The 21,730-nt window shown below is 45.3% G+C and overlaps 1 protein-coding gene across 1 annotated transcript; it reads right to left on the bottom strand.

Annotated features, from left to right (window-relative positions):
* Positions 1-738: 738 nt before the first annotated feature.
* Positions 739-18,416, bottom strand: LOC310689428 (uncharacterized protein). The gene is made up of 10 exons (XM_083467129.1): positions 17,864-18,416; positions 17,143-17,250; positions 15,438-15,564; positions 6,521-6,641; positions 5,721-6,122; positions 3,540-3,666; positions 3,188-3,314; positions 2,591-2,737; positions 2,142-2,169; positions 739-1,993 (listed from the first exon to the last, which is right to left on the bottom strand). The coding sequence occupies exons 1-10, from the start codon at positions 17,939-17,941 to the stop codon at positions 1,507-1,509; spliced, it is 1,752 nt and encodes a 583-aa protein (XP_083323255.1). The 5' UTR covers positions 17,942-18,416; the 3' UTR covers positions 739-1,506.
* Positions 18,417-21,730: the final 3,314 nt, after the last annotated feature.

Raw genomic sequence — 21,730 nt, 5'->3', positions numbered from 1 at the left:
CCGAAGAATTGATGCTTTTGAATTATGGTGCTGGAGGAGACTCTTGAGAGTCCCATGGACTGCAAGAAGATCAAACGCATCCATTCTTAAGGAAATCAGCCCTGAGTGGTCACTGGAAGGACAGATCATGAAGCCAAGGCTCCAATACTTTGGCCACCTCATGAGAAGAGAAGACTCCCTGGAAAAGTCCCTGATGTTGGGAAAGATTGAGGGCACAAGGAGAAGGGGACGACAGAGGACGAGATGGTTGGACAGTATCTCAAAGCCACAAACATGAGTCTGACCAAACTGCGGGAGGCAGTGGAAGACAGGAGTGCCTGGCGTGCTCTGGTCCATGGGGTTGTGAAGAATCGGACACGACTAAATGACTAAACAACAAGCTAGTCAGATCCACTCGTTTCAATTGGTCTTTGAATAACATTGGATACAACCCCCATGGTAGGTAGGCATATAGATAGTTAGATAGAGTTCCTGAGTAAAGTAGTATAAGGCTAGAAACCTTGATCAACAGCTTATGGAGAAGTAAATCAAAAAAGTGATAAAAGGGAACAATGTGAGAAGCCTAGTAGCGCTACACAGATTGTTGTGGTTTCATCTTTTTTTTTGGTTTTGTTTGTCTTTGTAATGATTTGGTTTTTAATTAAATGGTGACATATTGACTGTATATATTTAGGAATCCCCCTGATGACCTATGTACTGAGCATTGATCTTGATTTTCTTCCTTGGAGGCTTTTAAGCAGAGGTTGGATGGCAATCTGTCATGTATGATCTAGTTGAGATCCCTGTAATGCAGGGGGTTGGACTTGATGACCCCCACGGTCCCTTCCCAGATACAATTTTAATATTCTGACTCTAGAAACAAACTGTTGCCTATTGTGTCAGAAGGAGACCTCCATCACATCCCCCTAGTAATGTTACAGTGCTTTACAAGGTGTTTACCCTCTTTACGTGAGGCAAGTGAATGAATGATTAAATGGATGTGGTGCTTTAGTAAATAATAATATCTGCAGTATTGGGCAGGGGGTGACAGGCAACTCAACAAGCCTCTGTGTCACTGATATATGTCTGTCTCAAACACATTGTATGTGTTTGGTGAAATAGGGCACCCTATGGGAGAGTTAAATATGACGAGCCCTGCCTAAAGGTGCCTCTGTAGGTATGCTTAGATGGCGATGGCATCTAAACAAGATAAGTCCAAAGTGTTGGGCTCTGACTGACGTTCTGTTGTACAGAATATGAGTCGGGTTGACTCAAAGAGACTTAAAAAAACACTTAAGATTAACTTAAAAGAGACAGAAGGGAAAATGTGTTTTAGACTAACTGAATATCCATCGGGACCAACTTTAACCTTAATTCTTATTGGGTATGAAAAGTAGCCGCAATAGCTGCTTTGCTATGTATTTCAATTTAATTTTAAATATGTCGAGAGCAGGCCACTAAATCTGGCCATGATGCTAACTAACCCTGAAGTGATGTGCAGTTCTGGGAGCGAAAGGTTGCAGTGTGCTATCTTGTGGGCTGGAGGCTTGGTGTAAAGAAAAGCACATAATTCGTCAAGGGCAAGATGTGGAATCCTTGACGCTTCAATGTCTGTTTGCTAGGCTGGTTGTCTGCCAAAACCGTAGTATACAGGGGGAACCCACATGCGTGCAACTTCAGAGCTGTTGCCCTTGTCACAGCTGCCACACAGCCTTGACCTCGGTACTGAGGGAGAGTGTAGCCATGCGTCAAACTTCCCATTGGATCACTAAGGCACCAGGAAACCAGCTGGCCTTCTTTGTCCAGGAGGCAAGCACTAGGGAAGTTGTGGATCAGGCTGTCCAGATAGCGCAGGCTCCAATCATTGCGCCCAACACTCCAGTTTTCATTGAGCAGAGCTGAATGAGAGGAGTTTAGGCTGCCCAAGTGGAAGTGGCCACTTCTGTACCTGAAATACAAAGAGAGGCAGTGATGGTGGTTGAGCAGACTGAAAGCATCCCTTAGTATTTTGTCACTATCAACCAGAACAAAGGAACAGGAAATTGCAAGAGAAACTCAGGAAGTGACTCTGTGACTTTCTCCTCCTGTTTTGTGGGCGGGACTAAGCCAGGACATAGCAATCAGATGTGGAACTTTGTGTTGGGTTACAATTCACTGCTTACTGATTATGAGGAGGAACGTCTGAGAATTCTGATGAAAATAGAAGCAGAAATTGCTTGTGTTCGCCTAGTCAGCCCTTTTCCCGAACAGAATACAGCCCAATGAATACTGGATATTTGCTGATGTTATTTTCAGTCCACAAATAATATGCAATGATATTGTTAAGAGTTGCAGAGGAGAGCTGAGGCCCTCCTTTCCCCTGGACCCAGGAAGTGTTAAAATATAAGTCAGGCTAGCTTCCTGTGCTGACGTGATCACCTGGCCATTAAGAGAACAAAGGATTAAGAGGATTGGTGTGAGATGGTAAATGGGTAGGGGCCCCCTATCTCAACTAAATTTCAAAGGATGGTTGTATTTAAGGAAAGTGCAAGTTAAATAAGTTTGCCTTTAAATGGGAACTAAATTTAATTTCTCCCCCTCTCCAGTCAACAAACTCCCATCATTTAGATACCCCGGGGTGAGAGTGCACTCACTAACCGGCTCTGACAGTAGGCAGATGGGTCAGGATGCAGGATTGTCTGGTAGAAGTATGGCTTAAGATTGACATGTCTGGATTCTGCAATATCTCTGACAGCTTCATATAAACCATCTTGGAGCCCTGCACACAATGAAAATGAGATATCAACCTGGGGGTGATGAATTATATTTTCTAATGCTCTGTGTCTGCCCCTCTCTTGCTATCGTATGATTATAGTGTTGTGTGCCACTCCAATCTTTGAGCGGTGCGAGATTCCAGGCGTTCCAGACGCTTACCCAGGGTTGGTGTTTCCTTTGGAATGAGGGACAGCAGAGACTGTGGTGTCTCTGTGGCATGCGGTTTATTTACACATATACACAACCTGAGCAGTATTAACACCCCAAGAGGGACTTGCTTCCCCCATGGTCACAGCTCTCAACTCAGCTTTTGCCCACCCATTTTCTAACTACCCACCCATTTTCCATTTCACACAGAGCCACTTCCTTGGTACCTCTCAATGTCTCATCACCTTACCAGGATACTAGCTTTGCTATTCCAGGAATGGAATAAGTAGAGGGTGAGGAGCTTTACCTTGAAGCTGAAAGGCCTTTCCAAAGTCAATGGCTTCTGCATTTTCCAACAGTGTTCGCCAGGCGTCTACATCCCAGTAGAAAGCAGTATGAAAGTTGGAGTAGCAATCCTGCTTGTCTTTCACCACCTGCAGAATGTGGCACAGTCATTTGGCTATTGACAGGACACAGGCATCAGGGGTTGGTTGGGTCTTATTAACGACGGAGAGCAGGAGCAAGAGAAAGGCACAGGAGGCAGGAACAGGCCCAGCACCACCATGGAGTGCGTCTCCAATGGCTTTCCAGCCTCAGAAGCTACCATCTCTTGGGCTTTTCTCACAGGTTCAGGTGACGGGTTATGGGAGAATTCTCACCTCCTTACGTGGGCGGGTAAGGACAACTTTAAACTCCGGCCAAGAGTCCACCACCACTTCGTGCTGAGCTGGATTTCTACGGTTGATGTGCATCACAGCTCCATTGGCCTGCCAAGGAAAGGAGGGGAGTTAGCTAGAGCACAAATCCATGTTGCTCCATGAGAAAATGGTAGGAAATGCCATTTGTTAAATTGATGGAGGAAGGGGATGGCAGTAGAGGAGCGAGAATTACCGGAAGAGCCTGGGGCAAGTGCCGTTGCAGCACAGTCTCAAGCAGCTTCAACTTGGAGGGGCAGGTCAGGATCTGCATGGCTGGCCAAAGAGGGGCTGGGGGCTACGTCAGGTTCCAGGAAAGATAACGTGGAGGGGGGGGGGGAGGAAGCACTTGAAGGGGACGAAAAGCAGAAAGAAATGCATCAGACCCTTACACTCAGTGCTACCGGACAATCCACAACCAGAATGACTTGCCATTTCTCATGAAATCTCTAGTACTCAAATTACTTCACTAATTATGTCTGTAGATCAGGGATATATGGAGTTGATTCCTATTCTGGCTGAGCAGATCTACACTGGCTGCCCCTCATTCAGACAGTCCCCAACTCCCCTTTGCAGCTAGTCAAGCCATTTCCTCATTTTTCTAGCACTGAGGCAGAGCTGAATTGGTAGGCAAGAAGATTTGAGTCCCACTTATTCAGGGGGATTAGATTGTCCCCTTCTGAGGTCCACAGTGACAGCTGCAGTGCTTACCTGAAGGGACACGTCTGCCCAGTGGCGTAGCGTGGGTTGTCAGCACCCGGGGCAAGGCAAGTAATTTGCGCCCCCTAACCCGTGGATTTGTGCCCCCTAACCCTAACCCCCAGATGTTGCGCCCGGTGCGGCCGGCCCCCCCTGCACCCCCCACGCTACGCCACTGCGTCTGCCTTTGAGAAGAAGGTAGCAGCCTATTGCTGGGCCACTGGCATGATATGGAATGCCATCCTTGCTCAGACAATTTATCCACTTAAGTATTTTTTAAAAAAAAAATCCTGAAGCAATAAGCCATTAACTGGCTGGTGCCTTGGCCTTTTTTCCCAGTGTCTCAACAGAGAAGGAAGTTTGGCTGCAAAATGCTTTTGCTTGACTCAGATGGTCACAAGGCCAGAGAACATGAGAGATTCGGCATATACTATGACTTATGTCCAGCCTTCCATGCGCCCTTGGCAAGGAGCTGTATCATCAACTCTGAAGCCACCCTGCTGAGCACTCCACCCCTCCAAGCCAGAGTCGAGGGGCGTGACGCCCCCCTGGGAGCAGGGGCCAAACTAACCATTCCCTAGGTACGCCCCTGCTTACACTTGGCCAAGTCTTCTTAACCCTGCACAGATCTACTTTGTTTCAAGTTCAGAGCAGGACAGCTAGGTACTCATTCACCAGGGTCCCTTTCTCATTTCACTGCAATGTGGTAATGGGATGAGCTCTGACAACATGCAAAAGTCAGGATGCCCAACATCCCCAGTGAGGTAAAAGCTCCCTTTCAATCTGTTTCAACCCCTGGTATTATGTTTTAAAAAACGGAAAATGCCTTTTTCAAGTGTAATTGCTGGTGGGACTGCGGGTGGGTAGGGTTTAGAGTGAGTGTGTGGCTGCAGTGCAAATGTGAGTAGTTGTAAATGACATTTTATCAGGTTTGCAAATATGCCCATGGCCCCAAAAAAGATTGGCCACCAATGTCAACCCGTGACTTTTGGGAGAACTCAAAAACATGCGCAATGTATTGTCATATTTTGGTTGGCCTAATGGTATTTATTTATGCATTCTTTATTAAATTTGTATACCCTGCCCTTCATCCATAGATCTCAGGGCGGCTCACAACATAAAAATACAATATAAAAACACAAAATACATAATAAAAGCAAGAACAAACAAAACACAAACACACAAACCAACCAACCCCCCCCCAAAATAGCATTGGAAATGCTAGTGCTTCACTATTATATCATTAGACCATTGCTTGGCTGGTTGACCATTCTAGATATATGGCTTAAGGTACCTTGCATGATATATTTTTTTAAACCTATACGTATAATAGAGGAACAGGAAACTCCAGGATTGGTGTAGTGATGGGTTTGGTTCTCTTTCATTCAGAAAGCTACTGAAGTCAAAGAGAGGAGATACTTTGGGACTCTCTCCTCCTCCCTTTACTAAGTTGAAGAATGTATGCAGAGATGACACAATTCAGATAATATCTGGGAGCCCATATATTTCAGCAAATTCTGCGTTTGGACATTATTTGTGGCAGTATGGCCATATACAGGGTGCCCTGCCACGTGCCTTTTCATGGACAGTGCCCTCGTCACTATAGTTGAGTAGCCCCTTCGGCGGTGGGATGGAAGGGTGTAGCCATGTATTTGTGCACCAAGAGGATCTGTGATGCCCCAGCTGATAGGATGACCATTGCTGTCCAGGATGCAGATATTGGGGAAGCACTTCACCATGTTGTCCAGAAACCGTCGGCTTTGTTCATTGCCCCCATAGGGCCATGTTTCATTTAGGATGTCAACATGGGAGCTTTTCAAGGTGGAAATTGTGAAGCTGGGATCTAGCCTGGAAGAAAATAGGGGGCAAGAACAATATAGACAGAGATGTTGGGAGAACCCAGGAACCACCTTTTTGGCTCAGATCAAAGGTTCATCTAGTCCAACACATGGTAACACTGGCTAGCAACCTGAGTAAGTTGCAAGCAGGAAACCAGTTTGCTTTTGCACATATGGGCTGCTTTACGGTGTCAACATAGCCATTAATAGACAAAACATCTTTAGGAAACTTGTAGTGCCACCTTTGGTGCTTTGCTGTGCCAGCCAGGAGAAGGCAGACTTGGAAAGAGTGAAAACAAGGTTTGACCATAGTATTTTGGCTATGGAGATTCTCCAACTGGAAGCACCACAGGTTAACCAGTGCCTCAAGCAGAAAGGAAGAAAGGGGGGAGCAAGGTGGACACTTACTGGCGCTGAGGCATTTTGTCTGGGTTAGGGTTCAGGTAGGTGAAGTGGGGAGTTGCAGTCAGATGAATTTTCTTGGTGGCAGCAGCATCTTTAGAGACGTCATAGATCCCATTCTGGTTCCCTGTAGAATAGTAAAATATTCAACAATGAAGAGAAAGATATTGTGTGTTTGATTTGAGGATAGGGCAAGAAGTTGTTCAGTGCATCAGGACCACAGTAGGGGGCAAAATGTTAAAGCCCCCTACCTGTCAGATGTGCAGGTGGAAGCTCATGAGTAGCCAGGCAAGACTCCGACCTTTCTTTTTCAGGTTTTATTGGTGCAAACTATTTACAGTGCACAACTCCAAAGTTCATGTCCGTCTTAGTCACTTGCAGATTCCGGGAGCGCCCCCTTCCAGTTTCTCCACCAGCATAGGAACTTAGACACCCCAAATTTCCACCTCTCCTCCTTACGTTTCACCCCTCTGCGCAAGCAGGGCGATGGAAACGGCGTGTTTGCCTCCTGGCCGGCCGGGCTAGGTGAGGCGCTTGGGCTCCCCGTAGCATCTTTGAGCCTTCCCTTCCCCCTGCTTCCCTGGAGGTGTGGCTTTCTCCACTGCCAGACGAGGAGCTGCTTCTTAGAAGCGCCGGAGGCTCCCTGTATCCCCCTGCCTCCCTCCCCCTTTCCGATGGCAGTCCCCTGATGGCAGTACCCATCTTCCAATTTGACACCTGATATTGACATTTTAAAAGCCCTTCATAGTATTATTATTATTATTATTATTATTATTATTATTATTATTATTCAACTTATACACCACCCTGTACCCGGAGGTCTCAGGGCAGTTCACAACAAGACCACAACATATAAAATCAAACCAAAAGCAGTAACCCAGTAACCCCCCCCCCAAAAAAAAGACACATTCTAAAAGGGTGTTGGATGTCAATAAGATCAACTAAAGCCCTGGTTAAAAAGGAACGTTTTTGCCTTGTGCCTAAAGTGATGGTGCCAGGCGAACTTCCCTGGGGAGAGAATTCCATAGACAGGGAGCCACTACAAAGAAAGCCCGTTCTCGTGTTGCCATGTGATGTCATTGCTGATTTGTGTGAATGTCACTCATGCCTAGTTTGGGCCTAAGGTGTAGTTACACCCTCTCTGCCTCTGCAGTCCTGAACTGCAGTCCTGAATACTGACCATTTCCCCATCCCACAGTCTGTCTGTGGGATAGATATGATGAAAAGGGATTGGAATAGCCATAATGAGCACATGATAATTGTGGATTGGGTTGGCTTCAGTCTAATCCAGGGTATAGCCCTAGAAATCAATAAAAATATATTCAAAAGTTACCACACTGCTTAGCTACCTTTTATTTGCCATTTAAAAATTCACAGCCAAGGTGCAAAAAGACAGTTAGAAGGGACCACATAGGTAATCTAGTCCAACTGCCTGCAATGCAGGGATGTTTGCCCAGCGTGGAGCTTTGAATTTATGACCCTGAGATTAAGAGTTTCGTGCTCTACCGACTGAGCTATCCCAAGTTTATTATCTTATTTTTTCTATGCTTGACTATTACAGTTCTCTTCTTTCTATTTTGCCTGTTGTCCTGTTCACCCAGACTTCTATTCTTAATTCAGCTGCCTGTGTGGTTTCCTCCCATGTTTTGGTTTACCTACATTTCCTTTTGGTTACACTCCAGTGACTTCCTTTTTGTTAAAGTAAAGGGAGATAGGTTTCTCTCAATATTTTATTCTGTTGCTCTCAAATATTATCTACACATAATAAATAAATTCCTGCACTCTGCTAGGAGGGACAAAACAGCCCAAAAATTGCAGTAGCTTGCAAAAGCCTAATCAGCTACTTGAAACTGCTGATGCTAGCTACAGGTCAGAAGGTCGCTTCCTGCCCAGCCAGAAACTGCTGTTAACTAGAAAAACCACTAGCAAGAAGTTTCCTGTTTTACTTCTGCTTAGTAATGCAAGAAGAAAACCACTAACAAGATGTTTCCTGCTTTACTTCTGCTTTTAAGTAATGCAAGATAGGAAGAGATACGAAGGGAAAAGCTTAGCTAACAAAAGAAGACACGTGCACAAGGAGGTGGGAGGGAGTGCTGGCTTAGCAGAAAGACAGAAATGATTTAGCAAGCAATATTTGCTAGTCGATTGGGGAAGTACGGCGGGTATAAGAAAGACTGTTGAAGTGACTTGCTTTACAGCCAGAATATTTTTAGGAATTATCCAGTTGGCTGTCTCTGAGTACAGACCTTGACTCTGTGCCCAGAATTTCAATAAAACTCTTTTCTCCAAAGAAGATTTCCTGGTACTTTTGTTCCCTCCGAGGTCCAAAGGGATGGCGTGGCTAATGGATCCCTAGGTAAATAAGGCTTCATCTCTCTGGGGGCTCGTCCGGGATCAGCCCCCTTCCCAAATACGGACCGGAGGGCCAGGCTCAACCAAGGTGAACAGCTCCGATCGGCGTTCGCATTTCCGGTGCACACCCTGCCAGTTTGTAGGGGGAGATTGCCACACCGTCCTGGAGCAGAGACATCTGGTTGAGGGAGAATAAGAGGACAGAACGGCGCCGAGGGGACAGGTCCGCAGCGGAAAAGGTAAGCCCGAAGGAAAGGGCTAGGGGCCCGAGGGAAAGGGCTAGGGGCCCGAGGGGCCAGAGGTCTGATCAGCCTCACCTGGTAGTTGGCAGTAAGAATGCCACCAGGAAAGGAATTGGTAAAGGTTTGGGAAAGGGAATGGGGCAGAGGGAATTGAGTGTTTTGTTGGCATGCTGTGTGTCAGATACTCTAGTGGATGAATTGTTGAATGAGGGCTAAGGCTTAGTGTCCCCTTGGCCGAGCGATTGTAGGATTGTGCATTTTCTGACAAACTGTAGCATGTGGAGTGTGAAAGAATTTTGAAACCCAGTTAGGAGGAGAGTATCTGAAAAAATAGGATTTGGAGCAAGCCAATGTATTCCTCTGGAATGCTTTTTAAATAACTGGAAAACAGCCACGAAGAGTGATGATTTGGGGATTCAAATTGAAAAACGGAGACTCAAAACTTTATGTGAGGTGGACTTGCCAACCCAGGGAACTGTGTGGCTTTGATTTGCAATTAATCAACCCCCTGTGGCAAATCAACCCCCTGTGGCAAAATATATTAAATGTCCACCCAGACCAGATCCCCTATATCTCTACATGGAAGACCAATGTAAAAAAAAGAATCTACCATGGCTAAAGTCTTGCTGTGACAGCAACACACAGAACAGGATTTATACAGTGAAACCTCTGGTGTTAGAAGACCCAGAAGATGAGGAGGGGGAGTGATTAAGCCACCACCTTACACTCCACCAACAGCCCCTCCAACCCCCCCCCCCGGCCAAGATCAAGAAGCACAGGGAGGTGCTGGTGTAGGGGGGGGGAGGACCTGCGAAGGAGGATAGTGAGACGGAAGAAGAGGAAGATGAGGAAGATAACGAAGAGTTTAGGAAAACACTAGATGATATGAATCAAGGAAAGAAAATGTGGACAGAAAGACAGAAAAAGAGACTAAAGGAGTTTGTAAAGCCATTTGAGAAAGAAATTGGATGTAAGCCCTTTGTTAGTTGAGGCAGCAGAAATCTGCACCCCTGAAAAGAGGAAGAGATGGCAGGGGACAGGCGGCGAAGAGAGTTATGTCTCACAGACAGTATGAGAAAACCAGGAAGGATCAGGCAACTGGAGAAATGCCCCTTCAGAGGGTTTATGATCCACCAGCCCCTGTCCCAGCTGGACAAACGAAGGCACCACGGTCCAGCATATACCCTTTTCAAGTGCAGATGTTTGTAATTGAAGAAATCAGAACCCCTCTTTTGAGGAGAATCCAGCAAAGATTGTAAAATTGTTTGAAGGGATTTTTTAAAACCTATAATCCCACTTATGATGATGAACAATATCCCCTGGACTCACTACTAACTACAGAAGCATTGTTTGGCCCCTGCATGAGTCAACTAGGGGAATAGAGAAGGATCCTTTTATATGGGGCAGGGAACAGCAGCAGGCTTTTCAGGATCTCAAAGTGACATTACGACAAGCCCCAGTGCTTAGCATCCAAACCCCAAGAAGCCTTTTACCCTGTTCACAGATGAAGACCAGGGGGGTAGCCAAGGGAGTCTCATGCCAGAAACTGAAAAATTGGCAGCAACCTGTCGCATACTTGTCAGAGAAGCTAACCCCAGCAGAACAGAGGTTGCCCCCCCCCCCGTATGAGAGTGATTGTGGCAGTGGCCACCCTACTCAAAAAGGCAGATAAATTCACGTTTGGACAGGACACCAGCTGTGTAACTCCAAGAGGAAGTGCCAGATGCTGTTATTACATTCACGCCTGAAGTTTCAGGTTGCCACAGCCCTTAACCTAGCTACCTTATTACAGGTAGGAGAAGGTGAACAAGGGAGCTGCCCACTCAGTCTTACCTGTGCCTGTAACAAAACCCACAAACCAAGTGGTTAATATAATTAGAGCCACAGGTAAATCACAAAAGGCCCCGTTTTTGCAGTCTGTTACCTGCTGCCTAGACAAATTTTTGTATATACCAGAGTGTCCCATTCCTTATTGGGCCGAGACTTGTTAACAAAATTGCAAGCCCAGATTTCCTTCCAACCAATGGGGAAGTAATGATGACAACTGGACCAGCAGGAGAGTTTTCTTTAGAAATGCCCCTGTGAGACCATTGATGTTTGATGATGGTAAAAGAAGAGGAGGGAATCCTCCCTGTTAGCCTGCTTCATGATGTTGACCCTGGACTATGGGCGGAGGATAAAGAAAACCAATACCCCATCCCACGACAGGCAGCTGAAAGAGTGTGGGTGCATTTGAAGCGATTGCTTCAACATGGAATCTTGAAACAATGCCAATCACAGTGAAACACCCCACTGTTGCCAGTGAAGAAGGAAGATGGTGGGTACTGCATATAGGCCCCAAAGTTCTGGAAAATAGGAAAGGAAGAAAAGGACTTTGAAAAACCATTGACCCAAGAAACAGGGTCTAATTGGGTGTTCATGTTGCCCTTGGCTTTGCTTAGAGTTTGTAGCCTCCCATTGAAACGTATTCGCTTGTCACCCTTTTGAAGTGATGTTTGGGAGACCGGTTCCTTATGTGTGCATGCTTTCACCTATCCCTGCTCAAGATGTGGAATTGAACAATTATGTACAGTGTCTCTCTCGAGATTCTCTCTCTCAACCCAGGCCCGAACTCCTTGCGTGACCAGTTTGAGCCAAGTGACGAGGTGTGGATAAGACTGGTCCCAGGCACCACTGCAACCGTGCTGGAAGGGCCCATCTGCTCTCCACACCCACAGCTGTGAAGGTCGCTGGCACCACCCCTGGGTCCACCACATTCAAGGAGGAAAGCTGCTTCAGATTGGACTGTGTCTCAGCATCCTGAAGATCCCCTCCAGTGACGACTGCCTTGCCGATATCACTCCAGAGGCTGATATCTCTACGCACGGTGAAGAATTGGATGGGAGGGGCGCCCACAGGCAGCGCCCCCAACGTAGACATTTGTTCTCCAGCCAATTTAGAGGCACCACCAGGACTTTTGATATTGGTACCAGAACTCACTCCAGATGATGTGGAACCACGTTACACCCTTGATGAACAGCAGTGGACCAGCCAAGAAGGAACAACGCTCCAGGAAGGACCAGACAGCCGTGTTTTTGTACCCCAACATCTGGCCAGCACAATTGTAAAGAATTACCACGAGTCCACCCATTTGGGAGGCCCAGCTGCTAAAGCACACCTTGGGAGAATATTCTACCTCAACTAACTGCTGCTATATCCCAAAATGTGCCCTGTGCGCCAACCAAGAGACTGAGAACTATCACCCTTTGAACTTCTATATGGCAGGCCAACCCCTTTCGTCCGAGGCATCCCCGCCAGTTTGGGGCAGATGGGAGATCACATCACCCAAGAACAAGTGCAATCCCTGTGTTTGTTGTGTGTGTTTGCTTCCTTTCCAGGTATTCCCTCGAGCGTACACCTGCAGTCCCTGGCAGTCTCGCTGAGCCGGTTCACCAGTTCCTCTGAGTGACAGCGTCTGGCGACCCCCTCATCCCCAACTGCAGTGAAAGTAGTCGAGGTGATCCCCTGGGTACATCACACGCATCTGAAGAAGGGTGTCTGGACTTGCAAGAGAAATCCTGCTGACCCTCTGAAGTTGATCATCACCTTGTGTCTGACGCTACCAGGAAAAAGCGTTAGGCCACGGGCGACTAATCATCACAAGGACAGTTACAAAGACTTTCTCTTTTCTCTCTTATTTTCTTTATTGACTTGCTCTATGTCTTATTGCCCTGACCCTACCGAACCTTACCGCCCTTATTGGCCTGCTGACCTCTGCTACGACTGGTTCGTCTTGCCGGTGGTAAGAGATGGCGTGCTCCTTGGCTATTGGAAACTGGGGTCTGATGAGATTACCGTATTGAGACACCCCACTACCCCGTTGTGGCTCATCTCCCACACCACTGACCAGCACGCGTGGACAGTGCTCTTACGGGAAGCTGCAGAGACGATCGAAATCTATCTAGTTCTGTACCGCTCTTGCTGTTGTGGGAGGGTAGTCAACTGTTATCCGGAAGGTAGAGCACTGTACCAACCTCATTTGATAGAACAGGTCCTACTCTTAACCCAGGTCATAGATGGGACGGAACCTATCTTAATGCAAGTATTGCAGGGGTGGGAGCCTTAGCCAGGTGTGCATTGAAATTACTAAACAAGTGCCAGTAAGAATTGCCACCCCAGGATTTCAGCTTCCATATGCTCTGGTCACTAGGGAGGTAGCACGAGAGTTCAATCCACCCAACAGGGTTAATAGAAAAATTGACCCACATAGTGGGAGCATCAGCTCACCGGTGGGCTCTCATCCTTGAGGCTCAACAGGTAGTCGGGCACAAATATCAGTGGGCTCTTCAACAATGAGCACACCCCCTGAATATTGGTGGGAGGAACCATGGAGATATTGGGTTTGGTGGGTAGGAGTGATATGTACCGCCCTTGTCATATGGATGCTCTCGTATTTCTGTTGGCATGAACGGTATCGTATTTGTGGGAAGAATAGGTCCAATAATGCTTCTATTGCTTCTTTGCTTCTGTATACCCTGCTTAATGCAATGCCTGCAACATATGATGGGAAAGATGATGTCTCGCATGATGGGACCTCGCGTGATTACTGTAATGAGAGAATATAGACCCCTACCCCAGAACGAATCTAAGTAATAGATTGTTCAAAAGAAGAGGACGGAGTAAAGGGAGATAGGTTTCTCTCAATATTTTATTCTGTTGCTCTCAAATATTATCTACACATAATAAATAAATTCCTGCACTCTGCTAGGAGGGACAAAACAGCCCAAAAATTGCAGTAGCTTGCAAAAGCCTAATCAGCTACTTGAAACTGCTGATGCTAGCTACAGGTCAGAAGGTCGCTTCCTGCCCAGCCAGAAACTGCTGTTAACTAGAAAAACCACTAGCAAGAAGTTTCCTGTTTTACTTCTGCTTAGTAATGCAAGAAGAAAACCACTAACAAGATGTTTCCTGCTTTACTTCTGCTTTTAAGTAATGCAAGATAGGAAGAGATACGAAGGGAAAAGCTTAGCTAACAAAAGAAGACACGTGCACAAGGAGGTGGGAGGGAGTGCTGGCTTAGCAGAAAGACAGAAATGATTTAGCAAGCAATATTTGCTAGTCGATTGGGGAAGTACGGCGGGTATAAGAAAGACTGTTGAAGTGACTTGCTTTACAGCCAGAATATTTTTAGGAATTATCCAGTTGGCTGTCTCTGAGTACAGACCTTGACTCTGTGCCCAGAATTTCAATAAAACTCTTTTCTCCAAAGAAGATTTCCTGGTACTTTTGTTCCCTCCGAGGTCCAAAGGGATGGCGTGGCTAATGGATCCCTAGGTAAATAAGGCTTCAAAAGGATCTCTTTGAAGTGATCACATAAAGTATTTTCACTCTTTAGCTCTTTCTCTTTTCTTCCTTTGCCTTCCTCTCATTTCCACTCACTGATATTCTTCACCGCCTGCCTAAAACTCCACATACTCCTTGATTTCACAGTTCCAGCTTTTCTCTCTCTTGCTTCACATTTCCTCCGGAAACCATCATGGCCTCTCAATATTCACAGTGCTCTTTCCTTGCAAATGTTGAAGTAGCAGGTGAAAATGCCTCCCTCTTCCCAAATCTTTAACCACTACTTTCTCTATCCTCTTCACGTTCCTTTTGAGTCCCTCCCTCCTTCTCAATGGGCTTCCACTTTTTGACTTCATTTCTCAACAGCACTTCAGTGTGTGAGACACTTTATCAGGGGCATCAAATCTGGTTTTGCCATCTGAGGTGAAACCGGAAGTGTCACTTTGCCACCGCCACCACCGTGCACTGGCAGAGGAGAGGCACAGGTATTGGTACTGAATTTGGGTGAGAGCATGCTGGTGGGGGTGAGATCTCACTCCACAAGATTTCGTGCAGTTTTGACAACATCTCACTGGAAATCAGCACTGGGGCAAGCGAGGGTACCACCTTCGGGCATCCGCTGCCTCACTCCGCCTGATGGCTGTGCTGGTCCGGCACTTTATATTCAGTGGAGGCTGGTCTTTCAGGGTGAATGGGGCCTGTTTCATCAAGTGCTATCTGCCCACAGCCAGCTCCTCCCACCTGCTTTTTACTTTCATCCAATCTGGGGGGGGGGGGCACTTCTATCAGATTCTTCCTCCTCAGTCTCAGTTTTTCCTCTTGTAGAAGGCAAATGCTGCCTATTATGGGTTCTGGATCCACCTATGTTGGTCTCCCTGCCTTCTGCCCTTACCAGTTCCAATGAGAACCAGCCACCACAGTTTACATTAATGACAGTAATGTCATTTAAAAAAGGGGGGGGACTCTCTCATCTCATAACTTTTCCCTTAGAAAGAACTGCCTTTTACCAAAGAGACGAAAGGTTTGCTTCCAGTTGACAGCATCTGTGTCCAGCAACAGTCTCCGGTACACATCAAGATCCCAGTAAAAGGCTGCATATATGTTTTTATACAAATCTGTATTGTCTGTATCGGCCTAAAAGAGAGAGAGATGGAACTTATTAGGATAGGCTCCCTGCCATCTCCTTCTCTAACCAGTTCTTCTCAGGTTGCCAACTTTATTCTGGTAAAATTCCTGCGCTTTTAACTGCCTCCTGACACTTTATCAGATAAAGCTTTTCCTGATGTTGAGATGAAATGATGAGTGAACTTTCACCTGTGGGTCATTCCACGTCATGTCAATGGAGTCATGTCACCCACTGTCTTGGACTTTGATGAAACTTGGTGTACACCCTTCCCTTATGGTTGAAAGAAACCCCCTTAAATTTTTCCCCTCTATCTTAAACGGTTTTGATTTTATAGCACTTCAAAGTTTCATGAAATCTACATTGTCTGTCCCTCTTGAGACCCCGGGACATATACACTTAATTTTTTCTCTCCATAACCAATGATCAGATCTCTATGAAATCTTACACAGAGCTCAATAAGAGGATGATGATTTCAGGAAAAAACACACCAGCACTCAAAAGATTTTATAAATGCCAATACACACACACACACACACACACACACACACACACACACACCGTATATAAATGTATTTTTTTTGCTGGAAAAACCAGGTTAAGAAAACCTGGAGTGGCCATGATGGAACTCAAAGTTTGTGATGTTGAAAATTATTGCAATGACATGCTCTTTCTCAACAAAGAATGAAATTAATGGGTTTTTTATTCCTTGTAATGAAAATTCAGATTTTACGTTTTTTGGACATCGTGGGAGGTGGAAATGGCCACTGGGTACAACTTTCCTACAATCCATTGCTGTAATAGAAAAAAATAATGAAAGAAAGGTGTTCATCGTAAAAATTAACATGATATTGGTTATTATAAGTTTCCCCCCAGAAGTAAAGTGCATACTTGTTTTAATTTGGGGATATTTCATAGAATCATAGAATCATAGAATCATAGAATCATAGAATCATAGAATCATAGAATCATAGAATCATAGAATCATAGAATCATAGAGTTGGAAGAGACCACAAGGGCCATCAAGTCCAACCCCCTGCCAATCAGGAAACTTGAATTTCCTGCCAAGCAGGAAATTTGAATATGAAATTATGAAAATTGGCTATCGGGAAGTAATCCCATTGAATTTTCACAATGGATTTGCACAGATCAAACACACTTGATCAAAACCGCTTAAACACTAGAAAAACTGATCTGATCATTGGTTATGGAGAAAAAATAAAATGTACATGTGCCGAGAGTCTTAAGAGGGACAGACAGCGCAGATTTCACAAAACTTTGAAGTCCTATAAAATTAAAACTGTTTGAGATAGAGGGGAAAAATTCAATGGGGTTTCTTTCAACCATAAGGGAAGGGTGTACATCAAGTTTCATCAAAATCCAGGACAGTGGGTGATGAAACCCTTGTTTTTTTGCGTTGATTTGATGTGGAATGACCCCTGCTCTAATGCCAAAGGTGCCCTCCTAAACAAAAGCCAACATCCCCTTTGGTTTGAGCCTGGCTTAGAGGAAGTCCCAGCACAGAACACGTAGCATTTCCTGCTGACATCCCACAAAGCATCTCCCACAAAACCCCCAAAGGCCACTACCTCTGTCCGTGGACGAGTCAGGACCGCTTTGCAATCTGGCCAAGAATCCACAATCACCTCATGGCCCACTGGGTTCCCACGGTTTATATTCATGACTGCACCATAGACCTGTCAAAAGTCATTGGATATCAGAGTTGGTACTGCAGTTGAAGGAGGCAGCCTGGGAGAAATGTGTGGGGTCTGGGAGAGAAAAAGTGGTGTGGTGTGTCAGGCTTGTATCTGCCGCATGCCTTGAGTGGGGTGTCCTGATCTGAGTGAGCACAAGGGACAGGAGAATCTGTCGATTTCCTTTGATGTTGCAGCTGAAAGAAGCAGCCTGAGACAAACATTTGAGGAGAGAATTGGTGGTGTGGCCCCTAATTCAGATTTTAATCTACTGCATGAATCCTCACTGTTAGTGACCAGCCCTTGAATGGTATTACCTTGACTGAGGACTTCCTGTTTACCAGCTGATTAACAAAATCTAGGAGCCCACAAGGCTGTGTCACATATTACACATATTTCTCACGAATCCTACCTCTCTGCTGAGCATATCAACATAATACACACATTTTCAAGCACCTGCTTGTTGAACTTAGAAACTTAAAGCATGCACCTAAAAATGTAACATATAATGATGTTCTCAGATTCAAAATGTAGAGTTTTGGAAAGATCAAGAGATGTTGACAGGAACCTGCCCCCATTCCTAGCTCTTAAACCAGATTACAAAGCTCAAGATTACCACAACTGTCTGAGGGAGGTTTCTCTTCAGCAGCGTCTCCAGCAACTGCAACTTGGATGCACAGGATAGGATCAACATAGCTTGGGAGGTGAAAGCGGATGGGCTGGTACCAGCAGAAACAATGCCTGTGATGAGCACCTGGGAGAGAGATCAGTTCTTTGCTGCTCACCAGAATCCCCAAACTGAGAAGTCTTTTGTCATTGAAGTGGCTGGGGCAACCCAGTCAGATGGGCAGGGTACAAATAATAAAATTATTTTTATTATTACTTATTTAACCCCTATGTCTACACCCCAGTGTCAGATGGCACAGCTCCCCCTGGGCTTCTAAGTGTAACAGAAAAGCCCTCACCGTCCTTCCAGCTCAATTCTGATAAACAAAAACCTTCTCTTGTGAACTACAGGCAAGAAGCTCTCTTATACTGCTCACCTGCTGTCCAAAACAGTAACACAGACCTTTTCAATTGGAGTCCTCTTTCCAGCTTGGTAACTTTAGGGACTGCTATGATTAGGAGGGGGAATTTATACTAGAGTGAGTGAACCATTAACATAATCGTTCCTTGCGATTGTAGCCACAGGCCTTGTGGAATTGGATCCCACAAATGCAGAGGAATTGTCTGTGTTCCTGAATAAGAAAGAGGTGGGTTTGCTGCAGCTTCTTCCACCAGGATGAGTTGAAGGAAATAATGGAGGATTTGGAAAGCAAGCAAAGTCCCAGCTAAAGAAGAATGGCAACTTAAACTACAGTAGACCCTTCAGTTACATACCGCTCTGAATATGTAATCTTCGGGTTGCGAAAGCGGCAAACTTGGAAGTGTATTCTTCCAGTTTTTGCTGCTTGCGCATGCGCAGAAGCACTCTGCACGCTGGGTGTATAAACTCTATCGTGCTTTCTGCGTCCACAGAAGCGGCGCCTCTGGTTACAGATTCTTTGGGGTCCACACAGACCACCGAAACAAATTAAATTCGTAACCAGAGGGTCCAGTGTAAACAGTTAATGATCACCTGAGCAATATATGATTTACTGACAGTCCCTGTCATGCTGTTCAAATGATCCGTAAAACGGATCTTGGCTATTAGTGTGCTTGTGCGTTGGCATCAAGGTTGGACTCCGAAGAGGGTTCAGTCACTGGTTTAATCATTCTGTAACAAGTCTAACAGAACTACAGGGATTATTTAAATAGTTCTGTTGTCAAATACAATTAGTGAACTATTGTGGAGGGTATTGGTAGGGACTGGGATTGAAGTAAACTGGTTTTCCCTCCATGGCTAAAAGACTTCCAACAACTTGAATCTCTGATAAAGATACAGCTAGAATTGGCAGCTAGAATTGTTTCCATAAAGTATTGGAAAGTAAATCTGATACTGACACTCTAAGAATATGTCAAATTTTAAATAAATCAACTTTGGGCAGGCCAGGGGGAAAATACTGTACTTGTACCAGGTTTGAAGAATACTGGGGATACACCCAACAATTACAAAATGACCAGCAAATTGCAATGTTGGGCTGCCTTTTGGTCTTAGATCCTACAGACATCAAATGAATTGTTTCTCTATCTTAGATATTTTGTGAGGAAATATATTTGGATAAATTGGATGGACTTGTACTTACATATTGACATAGAATGAATTATCTCAGATATTTTGTTTGGTAAATGTATATAACTAATCTGGTTGGCCATGATGAGCACAGGGTGCTGGACTTGATTGACCCGATCCAACGGGCTCTTATGTTCTAGTTTCTATGTGAAGCATAATTAGATAACCAGATATCTTTATTGATCTTCCACTTTCTGGAGGGATAAATTTTAAAATGAGGTAAAGGGGAATAATGAGAGAATTCCTATATTTATTAGGAAAGGTCTACAGAGAGTAAACTACCGTATTTTTCGCCCTATAAGACGCACTTTTTCCCCTCCAAAAATGAAGGGGAAATGGGTGTGCGTCTTATGGGGCGAATGCAGGCTTTCGCTGAAGCCTGGAGAGCGAGGGGGGTCGGTACGCACCGACCCCTCTCGCTCTCCAGGCTTCAGGAAGCTATCCGCTAGCTGTGGGAGACCCAGCTCTCCCAGGGCTAGCGGAGAGCTTGCCTACACCCAGAAGCTTGGGGCGCGCTGAGCTCCGCACACCCCAAGCTTCTGGATTAGGGCAGCGCTCCGCTAGCCCTGGGAGAGCCGCGCGGCTCTCCCAGGGCTAGCGGACTGCTTGCCGGCACCCAGAAGCTTGGGGCGCACTGAGCTCCGCACGCCCCAAGCTTCGGGATTAGCGCAGCGCACCTTGGTGGGAAATAATTTTTTCCCCCTTTATTTCCCTCCCAAAAAACAAGGTGCGTCCTATGGGCCGGTGCGTCTTATGGGGCGAAAAATACGGTGAATGGAAAAAGCAATTGGAGAGAAAAACAATGCATCCAACCCATGAGGATTTCTCTGCAATTTGTTTTATCACTAATGGAGAATGGGGGGGGGGGGAATGCAGTGTAATTTTTCATTAAAGCACCAGGTCTCACTCTTGTTCTTGTCTTTGTAAGTTGCTTTGGGTTGCCCTATATAAGATAAAGTGACTAACAAATTCAGTAAATAATAATAATAATTTCCAATTTAAGGAAACTTAAAAATAATAAAAGACTCCTGTATCTAAGTGTTGTTCGGTGAAACAGTCACTACATTTATCTGTAGAAATGAACTCCTGCTCCAGGCTGTCCCCCTAAGTCCAAGAGTTTTAAATGAACCAGAATTTGACCCAGAACCCGAACTCACGTTTGAAACACAAATTCCAAACCCTGGCACAGGATCGTAAAATCGTCACACCTTCTACTGCAACCAATATACACTTTTTTGAAGCCTAGCAGCATGGAGAAAATTTTCAATAGGGTGCAGCTAACGTGTGTGTGTGTGGGGGGGGGTTAACGCTTCCCAGTTGTGACTCCTGAACTCATCCTTCTCATAATGCAATTGATTTTGAAAGAAGCCAAGAGAAGCTTCCTTATCTCTGAAAGCTGTTACTCAGGTCTGCTTCCAGTCCTAGGAACCATAACTATGTTTAAAGTTTAAAGTTTAAAGTTATGTGTGAACCAGTTCACTGTGTACTCTACATTAATTTATCAGTATTTGCCACTGATGAAGAACCAGACAAAACATATTTGGCAATTTAAACTGTTGTTTATGCACAGCAGTTTGCAAAGCTATATATTCTTCTGTTTTCCAATCAACTTTATTATTCTGCTCAAAAGTTGTATGCTATGCACAACAATATATTGAGCAAAATTTGCAATGGGTAAACTACAGTTCCCAGGATTCTTGGTATGTGTGAATATACTTTAAATGTGTACACAGCCTGAAATTAGGGATTTACCGTATTTAGCACAGGTGCAAGAAGGTGTAACAGCTCAGTGCTCACGATAGACCAAAAACATGGTCTTTTACGAGCTACTGATGCTCCACCATGCTTTCAGCTACTCTGTTGTGGTCTTCCTGTTGATAAAAGCAGATTAGGAATGAGAAACCAAAGCTGAACACCCACCTACTGTGTGTCTCTTCTCCAGCTTGGTCTGTCTAAGCGGGGCTTTGCTTTGGGGAGCAAGGGATGGTGGTGTTATATATATTTTATACTGAATGGTTCACTCCACAAAATTGTTTCTTGGGTTGCAGCCGCAGGCCCAGTGGGATGTAATTCAGAATAATCGTCTGATTATCTGAATGAAAGATCCCTAGTAATGTTACAATGCTTTACAAGGTATTTACCCTCTTTACGTGAGGCAAGTGAACGAATGATTAAATGGATGTGGTGCTTTAGTAAATAATAGTATCTGCAGTATTGGGCAGAGGGCGACAGGCAACTCAACCAGCCTCTGTGTCACTGATATATGTCTGT

This window comes from Podarcis liolepis (assembly GCF_965112155.1).
Source record: "Podarcis liolepis genome assembly, chromosome: 1".
Classification (NCBI taxonomy): domain Eukaryota; kingdom Metazoa; phylum Chordata; class Lepidosauria; order Squamata; family Lacertidae; genus Podarcis; species Podarcis liolepis.
Note: the sequence above shows the minus strand (reverse complement) of the source record. Positions and strands in the feature narration are given on the sequence as shown.